The 22,439-nt window shown below is 42.7% G+C and overlaps 2 protein-coding genes and 1 pseudogene across 4 annotated transcripts; 1 reads left to right on the forward strand and 2 right to left on the reverse strand.

Moving 5' to 3' along the window:
• The first annotated feature begins 652 nt into the window (after nucleotides 1–652).
• On the forward strand, nucleotides 653–16,818 carry LOC125343342 (zinc finger protein 182-like). Of its 3 annotated transcripts, XM_048335698.1 has the most exons (6): nucleotides 653–1,377; nucleotides 1,753–1,937; nucleotides 13,104–13,230; nucleotides 13,468–13,563; nucleotides 14,614–14,823; nucleotides 16,380–16,818. In XM_048335698.1, the coding sequence occupies exons 2-6, from the start codon at nucleotides 1,923–1,925 to the stop codon at nucleotides 16,382–16,384; spliced, it is 453 nt and encodes a 150-aa protein (XP_048191655.1). In that variant the 5' UTR covers nucleotides 653–1,377; nucleotides 1,753–1,922; the 3' UTR covers nucleotides 16,385–16,818. The 3 variants fall into 3 exon arrangements, with proteins under 3 accessions (XP_048191655.1, XP_048191653.1, XP_048191654.1); XM_048335696.1 differs by having other exon boundaries at nucleotides 14,614–16,818; XM_048335697.1 differs by lacking the exons at nucleotides 653–1,377; nucleotides 1,753–1,937 and having other exon boundaries at nucleotides 12,965–13,230; nucleotides 14,614–16,818.
• LOC125344040 lies at nucleotides 6,989–9,085 on the reverse strand (annotated as a pseudogene).
• A 2,348-nt stretch (nucleotides 16,819–19,166) lies between the features above and the next one.
• Nucleotides 19,167–22,242, reverse strand: Spaca5 (sperm acrosome associated 5). Its single transcript, XM_048335711.1, has 4 exons — nucleotides 21,840–22,242; nucleotides 21,049–21,207; nucleotides 19,577–19,655; nucleotides 19,167–19,467 (listed from the first exon to the last, which is right to left on the reverse strand). Exons 1-4 carry the CDS (start codon nucleotides 21,994–21,996, stop codon nucleotides 19,365–19,367), a joined length of 498 nt encoding a protein of 165 aa, XP_048191668.1. The 5' UTR covers nucleotides 21,997–22,242; the 3' UTR covers nucleotides 19,167–19,364.
• Nucleotides 22,243–22,439: the final 197 nt, after the last annotated feature.

Here is a 22,439-nt window from a genome sequence, read left to right on the forward strand (position 1 = left end):
ATTTTAGAAGGGGACACAGTACTTATCAGTTTCCAATTCTTTTTCACATTCTAAGGTAAGTAATCTATGCATCCTTCCTTATGATTCAAGATTGACTCTTTTGTTGGTCCATCCATATAAAATTTCAGGGCCACTTCCTTGTCTTTGGGATAGTCTCACTAATGAAAGTATTCTCTATTTTAATAGCCTGACATTTTGTCTTTCGTCTGGTCAAATTATAAGAGTTCAATTAATGAGGCAAGGTGTCTGAAGTTCTGACCCTGAGCATTGTCTCCAGTCTCCGGGCTCTGGGAGACCCTGATCAGCCCCTTCCCATAGGAACTCAGGGGTGGTGGGGGGGGGCGGAGAATAGGACCCTGACATCTCATCTCAGCTTTCCCAAATCTCTGCAGCAGATTCCCAGGACTTTGATTTTGGCGGGGTTACTGTCAATTCGGTATGGTTTCTTCCTGAGTCTCTAAGGTCCTACCTTGCCCGGTCCCCTTTGTCCCTAAGCTTCTGTCTCCGAATCTCTGTGTATCAGTGCTTACAGGTGTAGCTTTCCTCTAACGACTCTCACTGAGGATAGAATTTTGCCACCGCCACCTCCCCCCTCTCCATATCTGCACTTGGTATCTCCCATAGCGGACCGTACCAACCCGGACCTTCTTCAAGCCAGCCTCATAGTATTTGACTCGCTAGTGATATTTCCTTAAGAGGACTACCAGCCCCAGTCCTCCTTGTCTCCGAAGAGGCACTGGGCGGTATAGAAATGGATAGTTCTCTGCTCCGATTCCTTTCTCCTGGAATAGTTACCGGGGAGGATTGTACCATTCCAGCCTCCCTCACCCGGCGGAGGGAGGGGGTGGTCCTCAACTCTCGATTTGCAAAACAAAACAAACCCGTAATTAGCCTGCCTTTGCACCGTAGTCCCCACTTTTAGTGCCAAATTTTATTTTTAATGCCTTCTAAAATCTCGGCTCTTCGAAATAAACTCTCTCTGCACGGAATTGTAAAAGCTGTAAAGATGTCTGCCCCCAGGACAAGTCGGCTTATTAACGCGGCCATTTTTTTGCCCCCCAAATACGATCATTGTGGTAATCAAAATAATTTAAGCTGCCAGCATCAATGGCTTCAGGAAGGGCTACTGCGCATGAGCAAATATAGTGACTGACGAGGCCGGGGTAAAGGGCGAAAAAGTGGCTATCACAGGAAGTTAGGACTGATTTTGGAAACATTAAGGAGACTTTGCCAGAATAAGAATTCGGATTCTAGGATTGGAGCTGGGGATGAAGGAGGGCAGAGTTCACTCGGAGCGGAAGTGAGAGGGCTGGTACTCTGTGGGGCGGAGTGACACAGACTGCGAGTGTGGATTCTTCAAAGACACGAATTTATAGGGTGAGTACTTGGGAGGGGCTCGGAGCTGAGTAATGAGTCTGAGAAGGGAGCTGTAAGTGGGCTGATGGGGGTCTGTGAGATAAGACATGAGGGTCTGTGGAGTCTGTGACCGAGGAGTTGTGTTGGGGGGAGTGAATGATGGGAGTATTTAGGGGGTGTGATGAGCGGAGTCTATAGATTGAGTGATGGAGTCTGTATTGTAAATGTTGAAAGAAGGGGCCCTAGGGAATATTTTGGGTGGAGGGAGGATTCTGAGTCAGCGCTGGGGAATCTGGTTGGGAATGTAGAATGGCCTATGAAGTCCATGATACGAATGTGTTGTTGGGTGATGGGGATCTGTGGGGGAAAACAAATGTCCTTTCCCTTTTTTCTTAGCTATAGCGTGGCCATTTTTACCAGCTGGCATGTGTGGATTTCTGGCCTGGTGATTTGGTGAACTTTCAGTCTGGGCATTCCTTGCCATCTGCAGCTCTTCTCTTTTCTTCTCCTCCCTCTCAACAGTTCTGCCTTTTTAGGCCTTTGCCTTCTCTTCACCACAGTCAAACATGACTGAGTTCCGGGTAAGTTATTACTTGCTTCCCCCCCCCCCAACCCCACCCCTTTCCTATGTTAGAATATGTAGAAACAAGAAGGAAAAAATGTACATTAGTTAAGACCACAGTATCCTTAGCTTTACCTCTTAACAGCTTTGCAAGGTTTGGTAAAGTTGTCTAGCCCCTCTATGCCTTAGTTTCCCTGACTGTGAAATGGAGAAGGAAAAGAAGAAGAAGAAGAAGATGATGATGGTGGTGGTACCTACCTTGCATGGTTATTTTAGACATCAATTAAGATAAGTGTTTAAGACAATGCCTGCTATACATATGAGTTTCATGTTATTTGAATATGAGTTTCATGCTATTGCACTTTTTTGTGTGTGTGCTGATACTAGGGGCTTGAACTCAGGGCTTGGGTACTGTTCCTTAGCTTTCTTGATCAATGATGAGGCTTTGCACTTGAGCCACAGATCCACTTCTTGCCTTTTGGTGGTTAATTCGAGATAAGAGTCTCAGGCTTTCCAGCCAAGGCTGGCTTCTAACCATGATACTTAGATCTCAGCATCCTGAGTAGCTAGGATTACGGGAAAGAGCCACTGATGCCCAGCTTTGCATTACTGTTGATACTACTGAATGGATAGGTATAAATACAAACAGAACCTTGTGTGATGGCATGCATTTGTAATCATAGAACTCAGAAACTCAGGAGGATTAAGAGTTCTAGGCTAGCTCATGCTACATAGCAAGACCCTGTCTCCAGCTCCTCCTCCCTAAAAAAATTTATGAAATAAGAACAACAAAAAGCATATGAAGTTAAGTTTGGGGAAGTAAAGTAAAATAAAGTCAAGGTTGAAATATATGTAGATTATAGGATTCTTTATATATTGAGCTGTGGTTACTTTTCTGAGCCTTATAAAAGCAACTTCATAAAAGAAAGGATACACACTTGATTTATTTAGCTCAGTTAGAGAAAGTGAGCATGAGGGAATGTGAAGGAAGTGACATTGTCCAGAAAAAGAAATGTACTCATTACCTGACTTATGAAACAGTAACCCCTCTGTATAACACTTTAATAATAACAATAAATTTATATCTTAAAAAACACATTTTCCAAAGAAAAGATTTCCTGAAATTGATCAGCTATTCCTCTGTTGGGTCAGTCAATTCCCCATCAACAATCCTGTGGGAAACACAGGGCTAGGATTGCTCAGCTGTTATTTAAAATGCCTTTTCCCTCTTTGGTCACAGAGCCTGGTCACTCAGGACCTGGATGCTGTCCCTGCACTTTTCCCCTCAAGGTTACTGTTTTCTACTACGTGAGCCATAGCTCCACTTCTAGTTTTTAGGTGGTTAGTTGGAGAAAAGGGATTCATGGGCTCTCCTGCTCAGGCTGGCTTTGAAACATGCTCCTCATATCACAGCCTCCTGAGTTGCTAGGATTACAGGCATAAGCTACCAGCTTGTGTCAGCCAAAGGTATCCTGCCAGTGAAGAACTAAAGGGATGTAACTTCACATAGCCATGCCTGTATAAAAGTTTCTTGTGATCTGGCTCACATGGACAAAACCTTGATAGGCTGGAAGAATCAGTAAACTTCATACCTTCAATTTCGTTACTGAAACATTTTTACTTCTAATCTCCAATTTCAGTACATCCTGAGAAACGTACAGGGCTGCTTTTGTTCTTAAATTCAGAATTCATGATGTTTGTCTTTGCCTATTTTCAGTTCTTTTCTTCTTACTTTGCTTTTATAAGTCTAGATTATGTATCAGTTTGTTTCAGACGTGAGATAGAAATGGTACTAAAAGATTCAGACTCTGGCTAGCAGGGGTGGAAAATGCTGTGGTCCTAGCACTCCAGAGACAGAGGCAGGAGGATTTGGAGTTGAAGGCCAGCCTGGGCTACATAGTGAGACTCTTATCTGAAGAAACAAAGCACTGGTAGTGTAGCTCAGTTGTAGAACACTGCCTAGCCTGTGGAGACCTTTGGGTTTCATCACCAGCACCACACCAAAAAAAACAAACCAAAAAAACAATTTTTTCTTATCCTTCCTGCCCTCTTTTTCTCCCTCCCTTCCCCTTTTCCTTCCTTCCTTCCTTTTTTGATGATCCTGGGGCTTGAACTCAGGGCCTGGGCACTGTCCCTGAGCCTCTTTGTGCTCAAGGCTAGCACTGTACCACTTGAGCCACAGTGCCACTTCTGGCTTTTCCTGAGTAGTTTATTGGAGATAAGAGTCTCATGGAATTTTCTGCTCGGGCTGGCTTCAAACTGTGATCCATCTCAGCCTTCAGAGCAACTAGGAGTATAGGCACAAGCCATTGGTACCCAGCTTCCTTCCTTCCTTCCTTCCTTCCTTCCTTCCTTCCTTCCTTCCTTCCTTCCTTCCTTCCTTCTCTCTCTCTCTCTCTCTCTCTCTCTCTCTCTCTCTTTTCTTTCTTTTTTTGGCTGTACTAGGGTATGAAATCCAAGCCTTGTGCTTACAAAGCAGGCACTCTACCACTGAGCCACACCCCCAATTCATTTTTCTTTTTTTGTGCTGGTACTAGGGTTTGAACTCCGGGCCTAGTCCCTGTCCTTTAGTGTTTTTTGCTCAAGGTAGATGCTCTACCACTTAAGCCACAACTCCACTTCTGCCTTTTTGGTAATTAGTTGGAGATAAGACTCTCATGGACTTTGCTGCCCATTCTGGCTTTGAACCATGATCTCAGCCTCCAGAGAAAGTAGGATTACAGGCATGAGCCACTAGCACTTGCATTTGAGTTCTTTTTTGTGGTTATTTTTTTAAATAGAGTCTCATTTCTTGCCCTGGTTCCCTGGGCCTTGATCTGCATGTTTTGGGCTTCCCATTACAGCTGGGATGATAGGCACCCAATGCTACACACAGTTCCTGTTTGAGATGAGAGTCTCACAAACTTTTCTGCCTGGGCTGGCCTTGAACCACGATCTTCTTATTTTCAGCCTCCCACATAGCTAGGATTACAGGTGTGGGCCACCTCAAACTGTTGAGGAATGTGCACTCTAAAAAGGGAAACTTGCCTGAGGCTGCAGTTCAGTTTGTAGTGCATAAGCATGTACAAGTCACTGAAATCTATTCCCACCATCAAACATATAGAAAAAGAATTAAGCTAGGTGCTGGTGGCTTACTCCTGTAATCATGGCTAACCAGGAGGCTGAGACCTGAGGGTTGTGGTTTGAAACCAACCTGGAAAGAAAAGTTCTTGAGACACTTATCTCAAAGCCTGGCACTGTGGCTCAAGTGGTAGAGCACAAGCCTTGAGCAAAAAGAAGCTCAGGAACAGCACCCAGACCAGGAGTTCAAGCCCAAGGACTGGCACAAAAAAAAGAAAAGAAAAATAATAGAACTAAAAAGAGACTAATCCTGAGTCATTCCAGATAACTAATTTTAAGGTGAATTTGATTAATTTTTGCTTATACATCTCTTTACTTTGTTCTTTCACCTTATATTTACATATACTTCTAAAGCATAATTTACATAAACCTTCCTTTTGCTACAGCTTGCTCACTAAAGCTTTTTTCCAACTCTACTTTCCCATTACAGAATAACTATAATAGTAGTACAAATTGCCATTATCTTAAATCCAAAAAGCTCACAGATTTGAAACTTGTTTTATGGACATGATGCCACAAATAGAAAGGCTATACTTCTCTTAGGTGATTAGGTCACAGTTAAAATACAATAAAAAATATATTACCAGGCACTGGTAGCTCATGCCTCCAATCCTAATTAGGAGGCTGAAGCCTGAGGATTGTAATGTGAAGTCAGCCCAGGTAAGAATGTCTGTGAGGTTCTTATCCCTAGTTAACTACCTGAAAACTCGAAGTGATGCTATGGCTCAAAGCGTTAGAGCACTAGTAAAAGAGCTCAGAAGTTAGCACCCAGGCCCAGAGTTCAAGCCCCTATGCCCAACAAAAAAATAAAAAAGGATAGTGCTCTCCCACTTTAGCCACACTTTAGCTTCTGGCATTTTGGTGGTTAAGTGAAGATAGGAGTTTCACACACATTCTTGCCATGTTTCTCAGATGTCAGCCTCTGGAGTAGCTAGGATTACAGGTGTGAGCCACCAGTGCCAGGTATATTTTTAGTTACTTTTTAGGTAAAGTCTTGTGCTTTTTGCCTGGGCCAAACTCCAACCATGAGCCTCCAACCTTCATGTCCCACATAATTGGGCTACAGACATGCATCACTATGCCCATCCTTTTTTGTGTGATACTAGGATTTGAATCCAGGACTTAACACTTGCTATGCAGGTACTAACATGCTTGAGCTAAGCCTCTGGGGGATTTTTGGAGGGGAGAGATAGGGTCTTGCTTTTTTTTTTCTGGACTGGCCTAGATCATGAACCTCCTCTTTACACTTCCCAGTATAAACTGGGATGACAGACACTGTTGCCATGCCAGCTTTTACTGTTGAAATGGGGCTCTCGCTAACGTTTGTCCAGATTGGCCTTGAATTGAGGTCTTCCCAATATCCACTTCTTAAGTACCTAGCATTACAGGCACGAACCATCTGCTCCTGGCTCCTTTATTGTTTTGTTTTATGGCTGTACTAGGGATGGAACTCAGAGCCTTATGCTTGCTAGTCAGGTCTTCTACCACTTGAGCCACACATCCATCTTCTTTTTGTTTTGGATATTTTCAAGTTAGGGTCTTGCTGAATGACTTGAATAGCATGGGTTGTTATCCTATTTGTTCTTCCCTTTGTCACTGGGCGTGATAGGTGTCTAATCTTTGATTGAAATAGACTGTTGCCAACACTTATTTATTTGTTTGTTTTTTATTTATTTTTACATTTTCAGCTTCTTTAAAATAGATGTTCCTGCAAATGCATATACCCCTATCTGTGTTCTTCTACCCATAGCCCCCAGCATTCCTTGTCTTTTAGCTTCCTGGCTCTTTGTTAGGCCATGCTAAGAAGAGAATTTCTCAGCAAAGGTGTGGCACTTTGGTTCTCTCAGCAAACTGTGGGTTCCAGAATTCAGTTTCATCCTTGGGAAATGAGAAATCCTGCTTCAACCTAGCTCTCTCTGGAGGCTACAACTGGAAATAACTGATTGAGCCCTTGACTGGACCTTCAGTCTCTCTTTCAATTTCTTCTTTTTGACTCTCTGGTCACTGTTGACTCCAGCTCTCTCTTCCTCTAGGAGTGACCACTGTCTTTTGCCGCTGCTCTTTACTTCCATAGTTCTATCATCCTCATCTTCATGACTTATACCCAAAACTTCCTCCTGCCCTTCCTGATGCTTTCTTCTTTTCTTCTTGCTTTTCATACTTCTGCCATCACTCTGGCTCTGCTTTCTGCTTCCCTAGTCCTGCCATTTAAAGCAGTCTCCAGCCCTCCTTCCTCCTCTGTGTTCAAGTCCTCTTTTTTACAATGTCTCTTCTTTTTGCTTTTGATGTGCATGTCAGTGTGTGCTCTACTCCCCACATCTTTTGTACTGACACTATCTGCAGCCTTCTAACCTCTTTCTCCGTCAGTGAAGACTCCCATTTCCTCCTCTTCGTGGTGCTGCCTCTTCTTTTTCTTCTTTTTCCTGAGGGACCAATTGGATTGTTCTCTGCTCTTTAGTTTCTCAAGCTCACTTGTTCCTACAGCCTCTTCCTCCTCATACCCTACAGTCATTTCCTCTCTCTCCTCTAAGAGTTGTCCTTGATGTTGTTTCTCTTCTTCTTTCTCTTCCTGAAGTTCTGAATAATTTGTTCTAGGTACTTTTCACCTGAATTTTCAGTTGCTATTGTTACTTGGTCTTTCTGCTTCAGAAAGATGCTTTTTTTTTTTCTTTTTGAGGGGTAGGTTTGCTCTCAGTCTGTTGTTGAGCGCTCCCAGTGTCCTGGCCTTTAAGACAAGTCAAGAAGGCCTGTTCCTGGGCTTCTAGCTGAGCAAGCTTGGCCTTCATTGTAATCCCAAGGCGGGCAGCCTCCTGTGCTGTTCACCACTCACAGGTTTGGAGCCGCATTTCATCATCTGTCAGAATCTTTGGAGGTATGGGTCCCTGGTTATCTTCATCACTGCTGCACTCCAAGTCTTTGTCTGGTTTCTCTCCACCTGAAGTCAGTGTGGCTGTCTTCACAAACGTCTGATACAATAAATTGGGTTTGGAGCACTTGTGATTGGCAGTCTCTTCAGAAAGGTGCTTTATCAGTACTCAATCCTGTCCAGTTTCGACTACCAAATTGGCTGCAGTCTTGTTGAAGGGCTCATTCCACCAGTAGTTTGTGAACTTCTTAGCAGGGTTGTGCCTCATTCCACAAGTGTCTTGCTTCAGGGTCACCTTGAGGGCCTGAGTGATGCCATTCTCCTTCTGGCCCAGGGTTTGCCTTCACTGAGGGCTCCTTCTGACAGACTCACATGCTGTACCTTACCTGCATGCCAGCATCTTCCTCTTGCCAACTTTTATGCCCAAGTTGGCTTTGAACTGAAATCCCCAGTTCTATGCCTCCCAAGCAGCTAGGATTACAGGCTTGTGCCATTGTAACTGGCTCCTTTTTTCATTGTTTCATTTCTATAAATATTATTGTATATGATCAGGTGCACATAGGCATTGTGCATTTGTCCTCCTCTAAGCGTTCCTCTTTTGGTCTCATGGTAATTTATCATGTTCCTATGTATTTTAGATCTAATTTCCACATATGAGAGGAAACATGTGTCATTTGTCTCTCTGAGCGTGGCTTTTTGTTTTTTAAGATAGGATCTGGGTATGTAATCCATACCAAACTCATAATCACCCTGCCTCAGCCTCCTTAGTGCTGAGATTATAATTATGCACCAGCATATTGGCTCAGATATTGAACTCAGAGTTTCATGCTAGCAAGGAGGGCACTGTGCCACTTGAGCCGCATCACCAATCTTTGGCTTTTAGTTTGTTTTGTAGATAGGGTCTAGGTCTTTTGCCCAGGCTAGCCTAAGCTGTGATCCTCCTACATATACCACCTAAATAGCTTGAACTGGAGGAATGTGCTAAGCACACTCAGGTGGTTTTTGAGACAGGGTCTTGCTTTTGCCCAGGTTGACCTTGAGCCACAATCCTTACAAGTAGCTAGGGTGATAGGCATGTGCCACCATGCCCAGCCGCATAGAGATTGTGTATCTCTGTGTCTATGTGTGTACATATGTGTAGTACTGGGGATTGAATTCAGGTACTTTCGCTTCTTAGGCATGTGGTCTACCACTTGAAACATACCCCTGGTAACTTTTGCTTTTATTAGCTGGTTTCACAGATGGGGTGTGTGTGTGTGTCTGTGTGTGTCTTTCTATCTGTCTGTCTGTCTGTGGTGGAGCTTGAACTCAGAGCCTGTGCACAGTCCCTGATCTTTCTTGCTCAAAATTAGTGCTCTACCACTTGAGCTACAGCTCCACTTCCTCCAGATGAGGTTTTAAGGCAACGTTCCCTGGATGGCTTTGGACCTTGATTACCTCTGCTTTCCAATAACTGAGACCATTGGTATAATTATTACACCAGCAATTTGTGTGTGTGTTTGTGTGTGTGTGTGTGTGTGCGTGCCAGAACTGGGGCTTGAACTCAAGGCCTCATGCTCTTGTATGGCATTTTGCTCATGGCTTGTGCTCTACTTCCTGAGCCATTCCTTTAGCCTGGCTTTGTGTCAGTTAATTGCAAATTTAGTCTTTTAGGCTTTTCTTCCAAGGCTGACTTTGAATCTTGATTCTCCAGGTATTATCCCATAATCTGAGTAGCTAGGCACATGTCACTGGTATGTTTTGTGATAGAGTCTTGCTAACTTTTTGCCTATGCTGACCTCGAAACTCAATCCTCTTGTCTTCACCTCCTGAGTAACTAGGATTACAGGTATACAAACATGTCCAGCTGTCCTGGTTTGTGTGTGTGTGTGTGTGTGTGTGTGTGTGTGTGTGTGTGTGTGTTACTAGAGATTGAACGTATTTTTTTGTGCATACTGGTACTGGGGTTTTCGCTACAGGCCTCACGTCCTTGGCTTGACTTTTTTCATTCACAGCTGGCTCTCTATCTCTTAAGCCACACCTCAATTTCTGGCTTTTTACTGATTATTTGGGGATCAGAATATCTCAGATTTGTTTGTCTGAGGTGGCTTTAAACCATGATTCTCACTCAAATCTCAGCCTCCTAAGTAGTTAGGATTACAGGCATGAGCCACTGGTTCCTGGCCACATTGCGGTATTTTAACAGCTGCATTTGTTTTCTTTTCTTTTTTTTTGCCAGTCCTGGTGCTTGAACTCAGGGCCTGAGTACTGTTCCTGGCTTCTTTTTGCTCAAGGCTAGCACTCTACCACTTGAGCCACAGCGTCACTTCTGGCCTTTTCTATATATGTGGTGCTGAGGAATCGAACCTAGGTCTTCATGTATAGGAGGCAAGCACTCTTGCCACTAGGCCATATTCCCAGCCCCTGCATTTGTTTTCTTGTATGCTTATCCCATGATTAATAAGATTCATAGTGAAGGACCACTCTGTAACTTCTGTTACACTATCTAGCAATATCTCTGGATCTGTCTTTGTATACAGAGATGAGCATTCTTAAAATATCTAGTTCAAAATTCATCTTGCTTTGAACTTTCATAGGCATTGCCTTTTGAAATGTTAATAGAAGTTGACATATCCACTAGTAATGAATTAAAATACACATTGAGTCCTTTTTTCATAGTTTTAAGCTTTGTCACTTTATTGTTGAAAATATCTCATTTTAGGGGTTTGTGTTTATTTACTTATTAATGTGGTTGAGCAACTTTTAATATTTTTTTCTTTTTATATTTGGTGAATTGTTCTTTCATGTACACTGCTAGCCCCCGCCTCAAGTGGATATTTCAAAATCTACCTTGCCATTTCTTAAACCATTTGTGGATATATTCCTCAGATGAAAAAACCTTTGGAGGTAGACATATTGAAGCATAGTGTACAGAGAAATCCATATAAAGTGGACGGGTCTATGAATTTCTGCAAGTTGAAAACACCTGTGCAACCCTTAGCTGGAGCACAAAGCAGGAAATTACACACCACAAAGAAGCTTCTTCCAGTCACAACTCTTGACTTTGGGGTAACTAGGTTCTGATTTATATCACCATAGATTGTTTCTCTCTCCCTCTCTCTCTCTCTCTCTCTCTCTCTCTCTCTCTCTCTCTCTCTCCCCCACCCCCCTTTTTATTGCCAGTCGTGGGGTTTGAACTCAAGGCCTGGGTGCTTATACTGAGCTCTTCAGCTCAAGGCTAGTGCTCTACCACTTGAACCACAGCACCACTTCCAGTTTTCTGGTGGTTAATTGGAGATAAGAGTCTCACTGACTTTACTGCCCAGGCTGGTTTTGAACTGTGATCCTCAGATCTCAGCCTCCTGAGCTAGAATTATAGGCATGAGCCACCAGTACCTGGCTTTTTGTCTATTCTTGAGTCTGTCATTTAAACAGAATCACCTGTTATTATTCTTTTGAGTCTCATTTCACTCACTCATATTATTTTGTGGTGTTAGAGATGTAGACCAGAGCTTTGTACATGCAAGGAAAGTGTTTGCCACTTAGCTATACTCCTAACTCCAGCGTAATGATTTTTAAGACTAATCCTTGTTACTTCATGTACCATTAATTTGCTCTCTTTTAAATCACTGCTTACTATTGCATTATGTAGCACAAACTAGCTGCTATTGCCTATAACCCTACCTCCTCAGGAACGCTGAGATCCAGAGGATTCAGTTTTGAAACCAGTTCAGGCAGTAAAGTCTGTGAGACTTCCTCTCCAAAATAACCAGTGAAAAGCCAGGTTGGGGGCCTAGTTCAAGTGGTAGAGCAACATCTGAGCAAGCAAACCAAAGGAATGAAGGGAATTGAGTTCAAACCCTAGATATATATATATAAAATAGCTAGGTGCCAGTGGCTCATGACTGTAATCATAGCTACTCAGGAGGCTGAGATCTGAGGATTGGGGTTTGAAGCCAGCCCAGGCAAGAAAATCCATGAGACACTTATCTCCAATTAACCACCAAAAAGCAAGAAGCAGATCTGTGGTTCAAGTGGTAGAGAACTAGCCTTGAGCAGAAAAAACTCAGGGATAGTGCCCAGGCCCTGAGTTTAAGCCCCAGGACTAGCACAAAAAATACCATAGTTATTCATCTTATTCCACTGCTGATGTTTGTATTTCAGCTGATACAAATAACAAATATACTGTACATACTGTACATGTCTTCATGGACATGTGTGTATAGAATTTTAATTAGATACGTACACCTGGGATTGGGGATGCTCTCTCCTAAGAGTGTTTTCAGGTTTAATAAATTCTGTCAAGCCATTTCCTAAAGTATCTGTACCATTTTACTCCCATCAGCAATACATGAAAATTCTAGTAGTTCTATGCCTCTGCCAAAATTTGTGTTCTTAGCCTTTGTGTGGGGGAGGGGGACGGGTATGTGTGCATGTGCACACTGCTATTAGAGTTTGAACCCTTGTCCTGGGTGCTATTCCTTAGCTTTTTTGCTCAAAGCTGGTGCTCTACCATTTGAACCACAGCTCCACTTCCAGGATTGTTAGCTTTTAAGTACATATTGGTATTTTAGTATGACTTAAGTTTGCATTTCTCTGATAACCAAGAATGTTGAAAACATTTTCATGTGTTCATTGACAATACCAATATCATTTGTGTGAAATTATCTAATGAAATATTTCTTCGTGTTTTTAATTGGATTATCTATATTATTGATTTGTAAGAATTCTTTATTGTTTTAGCAGTACAAAAATTTTTGCTTTATTTGTGTTTTTTTTTTTGCAGTGATGGGGATGGAACCTAGGGTCTTGTGGACACTATTCAAGCATTGTACTAAGGCTACATACCAGCACCTTAGAAGGCTTTCTTCTCTCCCAGTACTGCAGCTTTGAATTCAGGGCCTCATACTTGCTAGGCAGGTGGTCCACCACTTAACCATACCCTCAGTCCTTTTGAAAGGTTTTTTGAAGTGATGAAATGGTAGCTCTTTTCTGAAGAATATCCTCTGTATCTTAAAATAATCACTCCAGTTATCCTGAGCTGATCATACAAATATACACACAAATACACACACAGAGAGAAAAATACACAAAGAGAGAGAGGTCCTAATGTACTGCATAAATATTTACCTATGTATTTTTAAAGCAGCATTAAATTAAGGCTAATGTCATCACTTTAATTTTTTATCAAACTGGCTGAATAAAAATATGCAATTGCAGGGATCAGTGTCATTCGATGATGTAGCTGTGGACTTCACCCAGGAAGAGTGGAATCAACTGGACACTTCCCAGAAGACCCTATACAGAGATGTGATGCTAGAGAATTATAGCCATCTTGTGTCTGTGGGTGAGGATGGCCTGTATAATTCATGGTATTCCCAGTAGGATAACTTGCCAGCTCCAGAGTGCTTTAATACTTTGACCTCAGGTTCTAGGGATTCAAGATTCTTATTCCCTCTTAAAATGAATAGATGTTTGTATTTTCATGCCCCACGTGAAATGAAGCTTTATTAAAATGTACCTTAATTACTTTGAAGTCCTGAAGGCTACACAGAGAACCCAAATCTTGTATCATTTATTACAGGGTATCCTGTTACTAAACCAGAAGTGATTGCCTTTCTGGAGCAAGGGGGAGTCCTTGAGATCATAAAGAAGGAAATTCCAAGTTCAAGTTGTACAGGTAAGAATACTGATTTAGGAGATGAGTAAACTAAGACCTATGCGGTCTTTGAGGCCTAGCCATCATAGACTGTGTGTGTGTGTGTGTGTGTGTGTGTGTGTGTGTGTGTGTGTACTGGACCTGAACCCAGGGCTTCTCACTCTTGTTTAGTGCTTTCACTCAAAGTGAATGCTCTACCACTTGAGCTATGACTCCACTTCTGGACATTTGCTGGTTAATTGGAGATAAGGGTCTTGTAGACTTTCCTGCCCAGGTTGGCTTCAAACCTTGATCATTATATCTCAGCCTCCTGTGTAGCCAGAATCACAGCCAGAATCACCACCAGTGTCTGATTTAGCCATCTTTCAAGAATCATAAATTTGTCTCTAAAGGATATGTATTGTTGTTGCTAATTTCAGGTTTTAGTTTTATGAGCTGTTGTCTCATGCTAATCTTGGTGTGAGATGATGAGGAACTACAGACTGTACTGTGGCTGAGGCCTTGGGCTTCCATGTTCATTTACCTCAAGGGTTCACCTCCAGTGTTTTTGATAGGCTCTTTGCATTCTGAGCCTCCCTCCCTCCAAATTCTGGATCTACTACCCTTCCAATATTCTTTTCCTAGTCACAGCTCCCTAAATATGTTTACACCTTCTCTACTGAGTTAGTGTGTGTGTGTGTGTGTGTGTGTGTGCGCGCGCGCGCGTGCGCCAGTCCTGTGGCTTGAACTCAGGACCTGGATACTCTCCCTGAGATTCTTTTGCTCAAGACGAGAATTCTATCACTTGAGCCACAGCTCCACTTCTGGCTTTTTAGTACTTACTTGGAGATAAAAGTATCATGGACTTTCTTGCCTGGGCTGGCTTTCAACTGCAATCCTCAGTAGCTAGGATTGTAGGTGTGAGCCACAAGTTCCCAACTCTTTTTAAAGCAATTATGTTATGTATGTTTATTTTTTTTCTATTCTAATGTCTCTTGATTTACTTTTCCCTCTCAAACTCTGAATGTAAGAGAGAGACACGCTTGTGAGAAATGTGTATTTACAGAATATGGTTTATTATTCTTTTTCTAGAAGATGGGCAGGCTGAAGAACTTCTGGAAAGGCATCAGGAAACCCAAAATCCCCACCAGAGGCAAGCTATATCTACTCTTGGGAACAATGTGACTGAAGAGAGAAGTCAGAACTGTGATGGACTTGCAAATGCCCTTTGTCAGAGCCCATGGGAACTTGCTTCAGGACATGCATCCTATATGAATGACTCCTATGGGAAGAATTGCAAAGGTAATGTAGGCTTACTCAGCCCTAATAATCTGAGCTTTGCAGCTCAGGAATGTTATGAATGTAATAGATGTGGCAAATTCCTAATTCATGGCAGGCATGAGATCAATGATGGCACACAGCTGCATGACTATAATACATACGGGAAAAGTCACAGTCAGAACTTTGTTCATTATAATATGACTCAAGCTGGAGAGAAAACCTATGAATGTCCTGAGTGTAGAATCACCCTCAGCACGAATTCCCTCCTAATTGTTCATCAGATCACCCATATAGGAGAGAAATCTTATGAATGGGCAGAATGCACAGAAACTTTTAACAAGACAGCACATCTCAGCATACACCAGGCAGTACACACAGGAGACAAACTCTTTGAGTGTAATGAATGTGGCAAATCCTTCCGAGAGGAATCAACATTGCATATACACCAAAGAACTCATACAGGTGAGAAACCCTATGTATGCACTGAGTGTGGCAATGCTTTCCAAGAGAAGACAAATCTCATCATACATCGAAGAACACACAAAGGAGAGAAACCGTATAAATGTTCTGATTGTGAGAAAACCTTCAACCAAAAGGCACATCTCAGTGTGCACCAGAGAACACACACAGGAGAAAAACCTTTTGAATGCACTGATTGTGGCAAATACTTCAGAGAGAAATCAACTCTGAATATCCACCAAAGAACTCATACTGGAGAGAAACCATATGTGTGCAATGAGTGTGGAAAAGCCTTCCGAGAAAAGACAAAGCTCATCATCCATCAGAGAACTCACACAGGAGAGAAGCCCTATGAATGCTCAGAGTGTGGAAGAGCCTTCAATCAAAAGGCACACCTCAGTGTGCACCAGAGAACACACACAGGAGAGAAACCTTTTGAATGCAACGAATGTGGCAAATCTTTCCGAGAGAAATCGACTCTGCGCAGACATCAAAGAATTCATACAGGAGAGAAACCTTATGTGTGTTCAGAGTGTGGACGAGCTTTTACCCTTAAGCTGAGCCTCAGTGCTCATCAGAGAATCCACACAGGAGAAAAAACGGATGGATGTGCAGTATGTGGAAAAGTCTTCTCCCGCAAGTCCTATCTCATGCTACACCAGAGAGCTCATACAAGGGAAAAATTTGAGAAATCCTATGAATGCAATGAATGTGATAAAGCATTCTTCCAGAAATCATACCTCATTATTCATCAGAGAGTTCACACAGGAGAAAAACCCTATGAGTGTAATGTGTGCGAGAAAGCTTTCTCCCAAAAATCTTATCTCATTATACATCAAAGGACTCATACAGGAGAGAGACCCTATAAATGCGATAAGTGTAATAGAGCCTTCAGAGAGAAGTCCAAACTCACTGTACATCAAAGAACTCACAGAGGAGAGAAATCCTATGACTTCCCTGAATATGAGAGAAACCTTCCTGGGGTCACAGTTCAACATGCATTAGAGAACTCAGAAAGAATAGAAACCAAAGGACTGAAAATAGAAAATCTTTCTTAGAAATGTCAAAGAAAAACAACATGGAAAAGGTGAGGTGAGGGATCATGCTTTTTTACCTAGGGTGATCCCAGAAGGCTTTTCTGTGGAGTGAAAATGAAGCACCAACCATACTGGGGGAAGAGCATTCCAGGTAGAAGGAATAGGAAGATCCAACATTCTAAAGTGAAAACTTGGTTTTGAACTTGTATTGGGAGTCTGTTGAAGCATAGTCCCATAGAAGTGATGGAAGGGAAATGTGTTTCCACATTGAATACCAAACTCTTCCCGAAAAAAAAATGAAATCTTACTATGAATCCCCATTTTGTCATTTCTCATAATGGGAAGTACCATCTCCAGAGGGAGAAAAAGGAGTTTATGGAATAGTATTAATGAATTTTACAGATTTAAGGATAACCTTTAAAGGAACAGCAATGAAGAAAATACTTTGCCAGGCACTGGTGGCTCATGCCTGTAACCCTAAGTACTCAGGAGGCTGAGATCTGAGACTCGTGGTTTGCAGTCCTGGGGGACAAATCCAAGAGACTCTTATCTCCAATTAACCATCAAAAAACCGGAAGTGGAGGTGTGACTCAAGTGGCAGAGCTCCAGCTTTGAGCTCAAAAGCTAAGCAAGAGTGCAAGGCCTTGAGTTCAAGCCCCAGTACCAGAGAGAGAGAGAGGAGAGAGAGAGAGAGAGAGAGAGAGAGAGAGAGAGAGAGAGAGAGAGAGGAGAGAGAGAGAGAGAGAGAGAGAGAGAATATGCTTATAAATGTTCCAAATTGTTAAAAGATGCCAAATCAAATCAGTGTGAAGACAACATGAAATCTAGTTTCCACAAATAGCAGCAGTCAATCACGTCAATGTTTCCACTCCCACTTGTTCTGTGGGCAAATTTTGGCTATGTTTCTGTGTGTGGACTTTTCCTCTATCTGAAATTGTGTAGCTTTCCCAGGATGACTATAAGCAAAGCTACCTAATGGGCTTTTAGAAGATGTTTCTGATTAAGTTTATTTCTGCTGCTTTTGATGAATAACAATCACATTCACATGTCAGTCCCCAGAGGAATGGCCCCCCGATGGACCATATGAGAGACAGAATTTGTTCATCTATGTTGCTTGGGGAAGAACACAGGTGATACTGACTTGGCATTAAGGAGGGGGCTTAAATTTGACTTGGACTATTTCTGTGATCATCTGGGCTTATTTTGGATGAGGGGAACACTGAAAGCAAGGTCGTGAGTAGTTGGGTAACCACTCTCCCAGTCCAAGCAAAGACTACAAAGGATGCGGAAGGTTGCTTCCTCCTGGGAGTGACTACTTCCTTTGGGGCTGCTCAGTGGAAAGAGAATGGCAAGTTCAAATTCTTAGTGCTCAAGACACCTGACTGAAACCTGGACATTCTGTAAAAAGAAACAAGTACTTTGTGTGTCTATTGCATTCCTTGCCTAAATTCCCAGTCTGTCATTTGCAATTTAGGATTCTGGTTGTGTAAGTGGCAATGTTGGAACTGAGAGAATGGGGACCAGTGAGACGCTGTGGGAGGATGTGAATATTTTAAACACTCAATTCTCACTTCCTGGGTAGGCTGAATCCAATGCGGTCCTCCCCTGAAGAGACTGTATATGTCTTAAATAAAGACCTTGTTGTGACCCCATCTGAGACTGGTAACTTTGTGAGGGAAGTTTGTTTTCTTACCCTTCTAGCCCATCCCTCTCTCTCAAAACATAGAAGTGCCTTTTGTGCTTGTACTAGAGCTTAAATTCAGTGCCTGGAGCCCTGAATTTAAAAAAAAAGCCTTAGCTTTTTTGCTCAAGGCTGATGATCTACCACTTGAGCTATGCTCCACTTCTGGATTTTAGATGGTTAATTAGAGAGAAGCGTTTCACAAACTTTGCTGCCTGGGCTGGCAATGAACTTCAATCCTCATACCTGTCTTCTGAGTAGCTACGATAACAGGTGTTTGCCACCAGCATGCATTTTTTTGGGGGCGGGGAGAAAGGTTCTGGAACTTGAACTTGGAACCTGAGTGCTGTCTCCTTGAGTTTCTTTTGCCCAGGCTGAAGCTTTACCACTTGAGCAACAGGTCCACTTCTGGCTTTTTTTTGCAGGGGGGAAGGGATTTTTGGACATAAGAGTCTCAGACTTTCATGCCTGGGCTGGCTTTTAACCATGATCCTCAGATCTCTGCCTCCTGATTAGCTAGGATCATGGGTGTGAGCCACTTTTCTTTTTGAGACAGGATCTCACTGTGTAGTCCACATGGGCTTCAAACTTGAAATCTTCCTACCTCTGTCTCCCAAGCACTGTACAGGCAAGCACCACCACACTTGGCCTATAAGTGACTCTTATACTAAACACTTTATTGCTTTACAAATATTAATTCATTTAATCCTCCCAATAATCCCATGTGATCATATTTTCATTTCCCAGATGAGAAAATTAAGGCGCAAAGATCGATTTTTAAGATATTTTTAAGGCACCAACCATAGCATTGAGAAGCTGTTGTATTTGAACCAAAGAGAACCTGTGCACTTAATCACTATGCTAGTCTCCTTCAACATATACTCCAAGTGATGCACCTATTTTCCTTTCCTTTCTTTCTTTTTTCACTATTGGGGCTCAAAATTATGTCTTTATACTTGCTAGGCAGATGCTCTTACCAGTGACCCACAATTCTACCTGATTTTGCTGGTCACTTTTTGGGAGATAGAGCCTCATTTCCTGCCCAGGTGCACACCTGGTCCACAATCCAACCACGCATTGTACCCTGTTCTCCATTGAGAATAGTTCTCTCAAAGTTTTCTGCCCGGAATGACCTTGAACTGCAGTCTTCCCAATCTCAGCATCCCAAGTAGCTAGGATTACAAGCGTGAGCCACCAGTGCTTGGCTTGATCTGGTATCTCTAGACCAGAGTGTGAAGGCATGGAGGAACTGATTGAATAGATATGCCTTTAGGCACTGGAGAAATGAAGAGTCAGATATCTGACAAGCAATGGCCTTACATTGTTTATAGATATTATCCTTTATTGAATGCACAAAAGATTTGAAACAAAGGAAAAGCAAATCTTTACCCCCAAGAATCTTTTCTTGACTCAGGTTTTGGATGCAAATCACACCCCTTGAGCCACTCAGATAAATCATGGCCAGAACAGTGCCGAATCCAAGAATCCCTAGAAATGGAGAGAGGGCAGGAGGGAGGGTGAAGTGGACAAGCTGGTGGGGTATTAATACCACCCCATGTCTGGAAGTCCAGAGTCCAGACCGTCCCCATGAATTTACCAGGCTCTCATACTGTCATATGAGCTCACAACTCTCTTGGCACACAGGATGTCATCCAAAAGATGGCGATTGAGTAAATCTGGGGAGGAAAGAGGGACAAAGTCATCTGGTGAATTGGGAACAGAGTGACAGTATAGGGAGGGACCTAGGTTTCTGGGTTCTTTGGGGCCTAACCTCAGCCATTACATTGGCCAGCTGTAGATGACATCATTCCTTGTCAACTACCATGTGGGCCAAACTCATGTGGATGCTCTTCATTGACCTTGACTATCATGTTGGCTGATTAGGAATAACCGACATACCTCATTCCCTGCTCCTAGACAACCTTAACTCCATGCTGGCTAGCTCGGGATGTTTTCAACTGATATTTTTACACTTTTACATCTGGTTATGAATTATCTAAACTGTAATGTTGGCTACTTAACTATAGTGCTGAGATTACTTAATTGCCCCAGCAGTTTGTCCTGGTGATTTCAAATACCGGGTTGTTAGATCATAGATATGATTGGTTTTGGATGACCTCAGTCTCCAAATTGCCTAGTCCTGTTCAACCTCAGCCACTATGGTTCCTGATCCTACATGATCTTAAGTGCTATGCTGGTTGGACAGGGTGATCTTTAACTGCTATTCAGCTAGTTATTAATGATCTCAACCACCATGTAGACTAGTCCTAGACTTTCTTTAACAATACTGGAGATTGAGTCCAGGGCTCAGGGTACACATCTTAATTGCTATCTAGTTATAAATAATTTTAACCTCATTAACTACCCCAATATCCATGCTGTCTCAAACTGAACAGCCTTAACCTTTATTTTACTTAGCGTTAAAAAACCCTCACTTTTCAATTTAACCTTTATTAGTCAACTACAGTGTCTGGTGGCGAGTCCTGGGCCACCTCAACGTTCAGTATGGCCATTCCTGGGTGACCTCTTCTGTCATACTGACAGGGCTTGCACAACCTCAGCCACCATTTGAACTTGCCTCAAGTAAGCATTGTCTCTATTTTAGCCTGTGTTGGACAACTTCAACTACCAATTTTTTGGACACCCTTGAGCAATTCCAATTTGCTATTCTATTTTGTCTTCAAAAACACCACACTTTTTCCTGTAAAGTTCTCTCATTTCTTCTTGGAGGGAGTTTGCTTCTTTTCCTACTTCTACATATCTGTTTCTTCCTTCAAGGGCTAGACGATTTCAACTCTAAATCAAAGCAGTCTCTCGTGTTTCACATGGAACTAACTTTCCTGTTTCCTGAGTGTCCGAAAATGGCATCTGCCACTCTAGATGAGATTTAGAGCTCTGTATTCTCCTGACCTAGACAACTCAGTATAGTATGGCTTTGGATGCTGTTTCTAATAGTCCAGGCAACTTTCCCCCTTTCTGTTCACTTTTCTACTTTTCTAGGAGATTGGTTTAGATGTGTGTGGTGTGGGGGCAACTCAGGTCTTCCATGTATTCCCAGGGCTGTCTTACCATGACAATCCATGTGGCAGAGGTTTCTGGTGGGTGTGACGCCATTGTCACACCACCAGGCAGAGTTCAGCTGGAAAATGCCATAATCACTGCTGCCATCAGGGTTGTGGTCCACAAAGGCGGAGTCAAAACCACTCTCATAGTGTGCCATGCATAACCCTGGGTAGGGAGAAAGGAGCTAGGAGGCTGGCATAGTATTTAGGAATAGGGAAGGCTATGATCAAAGGAGTGAAGATAGGGATGGTTGCTGTCTTAGTTGTGAGGGTGATGATTTTGATTTGGTGATGGAATGGGGATGTTGGCAATATCACTGATAGTGGTTGTAATAGTATTCATGATGGTAGTAAGGATGCTAGTGTTGATTGTAGAGATGAAGGGGATGATTATGAAGACTGTAATGATGGTAACATTAGAGTTGTGTTAAACCAGTTATTTGATGGGTGCCAGTGGCTCACGTCTGTAATCTTACCTACTCAAGAGGCTGAGATTTGAGGACTGCAGTTCGAACCCAGCTTGGGCAGGAAAGTCTGTAAGATTCTTATCTCCAATTAAGTACCAAAATGCAAGAAGTGGAGCTGTGGCTCAAGTGTTAGACCACTAGCCTTGAGCACAAAAGCTCAGGGCCAGAGCCGAGGCCCTGAGTTCAAGCCCCATTACAAGCACACATAAAAAAAGCTAGTCATTATCATCAGACTGAAAGATCATGCCCTGAACTGTGGAGGAAGGCCTACATCTGAGTGTAGTGGGTGGTTTGAGGATATGGATGGGACTTGTGACAATTGGAATCTTACAGTCTCCAATAGTATAGCCTCGGTAGCCATTGAGACCTGCTTTCTCCAGCTTCCTTGCTATTTCACAGCGTTCATAAATCTTGGCATCCACAGTAACACTCATCAGTGTGATCAGGGTCACTATCACAGTATCCCAGGACTTCAATATGACACCCATAAGCCTCACAAGCTGACTCCTTGCTCCAGATCACCCTGTAATGTTCGGAATGAGGGGCATTCTGAAATTCTAGGCTCTATGAGCATTGGCCTGTGTGACAGATTCTGGAACACAGAAACTAAAGATCTGGGCACCTCACCATTCTCCCCAGTATCATATCTATTAAAGACCAATAAAAAGAAAAATCCTGACACAAACACAGATACAGAAGAATGAACCTAGAGACAACAGACAGGGATGCAGGGAGAGAGGGACTGGGAACATAAAAGCTAGACTTGGGTACTAGACCCACATTTCCCTACATTTTTTAACACTGTCCATCCCATTCTATCCTTGCTAATCATGTTTTACTACTTGGTCACCTCCATTTCAACTCGTGGTGACCCTCATTGCTTCCATTCTTCTCCTTCTGACAGATGAATGCTGTTCACTCCAGTGTGCAA

The sequence above is a fragment of the Perognathus longimembris genome, chromosome 28 (genome assembly GCF_023159225.1).
Source record: "Perognathus longimembris pacificus isolate PPM17 chromosome 28, ASM2315922v1, whole genome shotgun sequence".
Taxonomy (NCBI): Eukaryota; Metazoa; Chordata; class Mammalia; order Rodentia; family Heteromyidae; genus Perognathus; species Perognathus longimembris.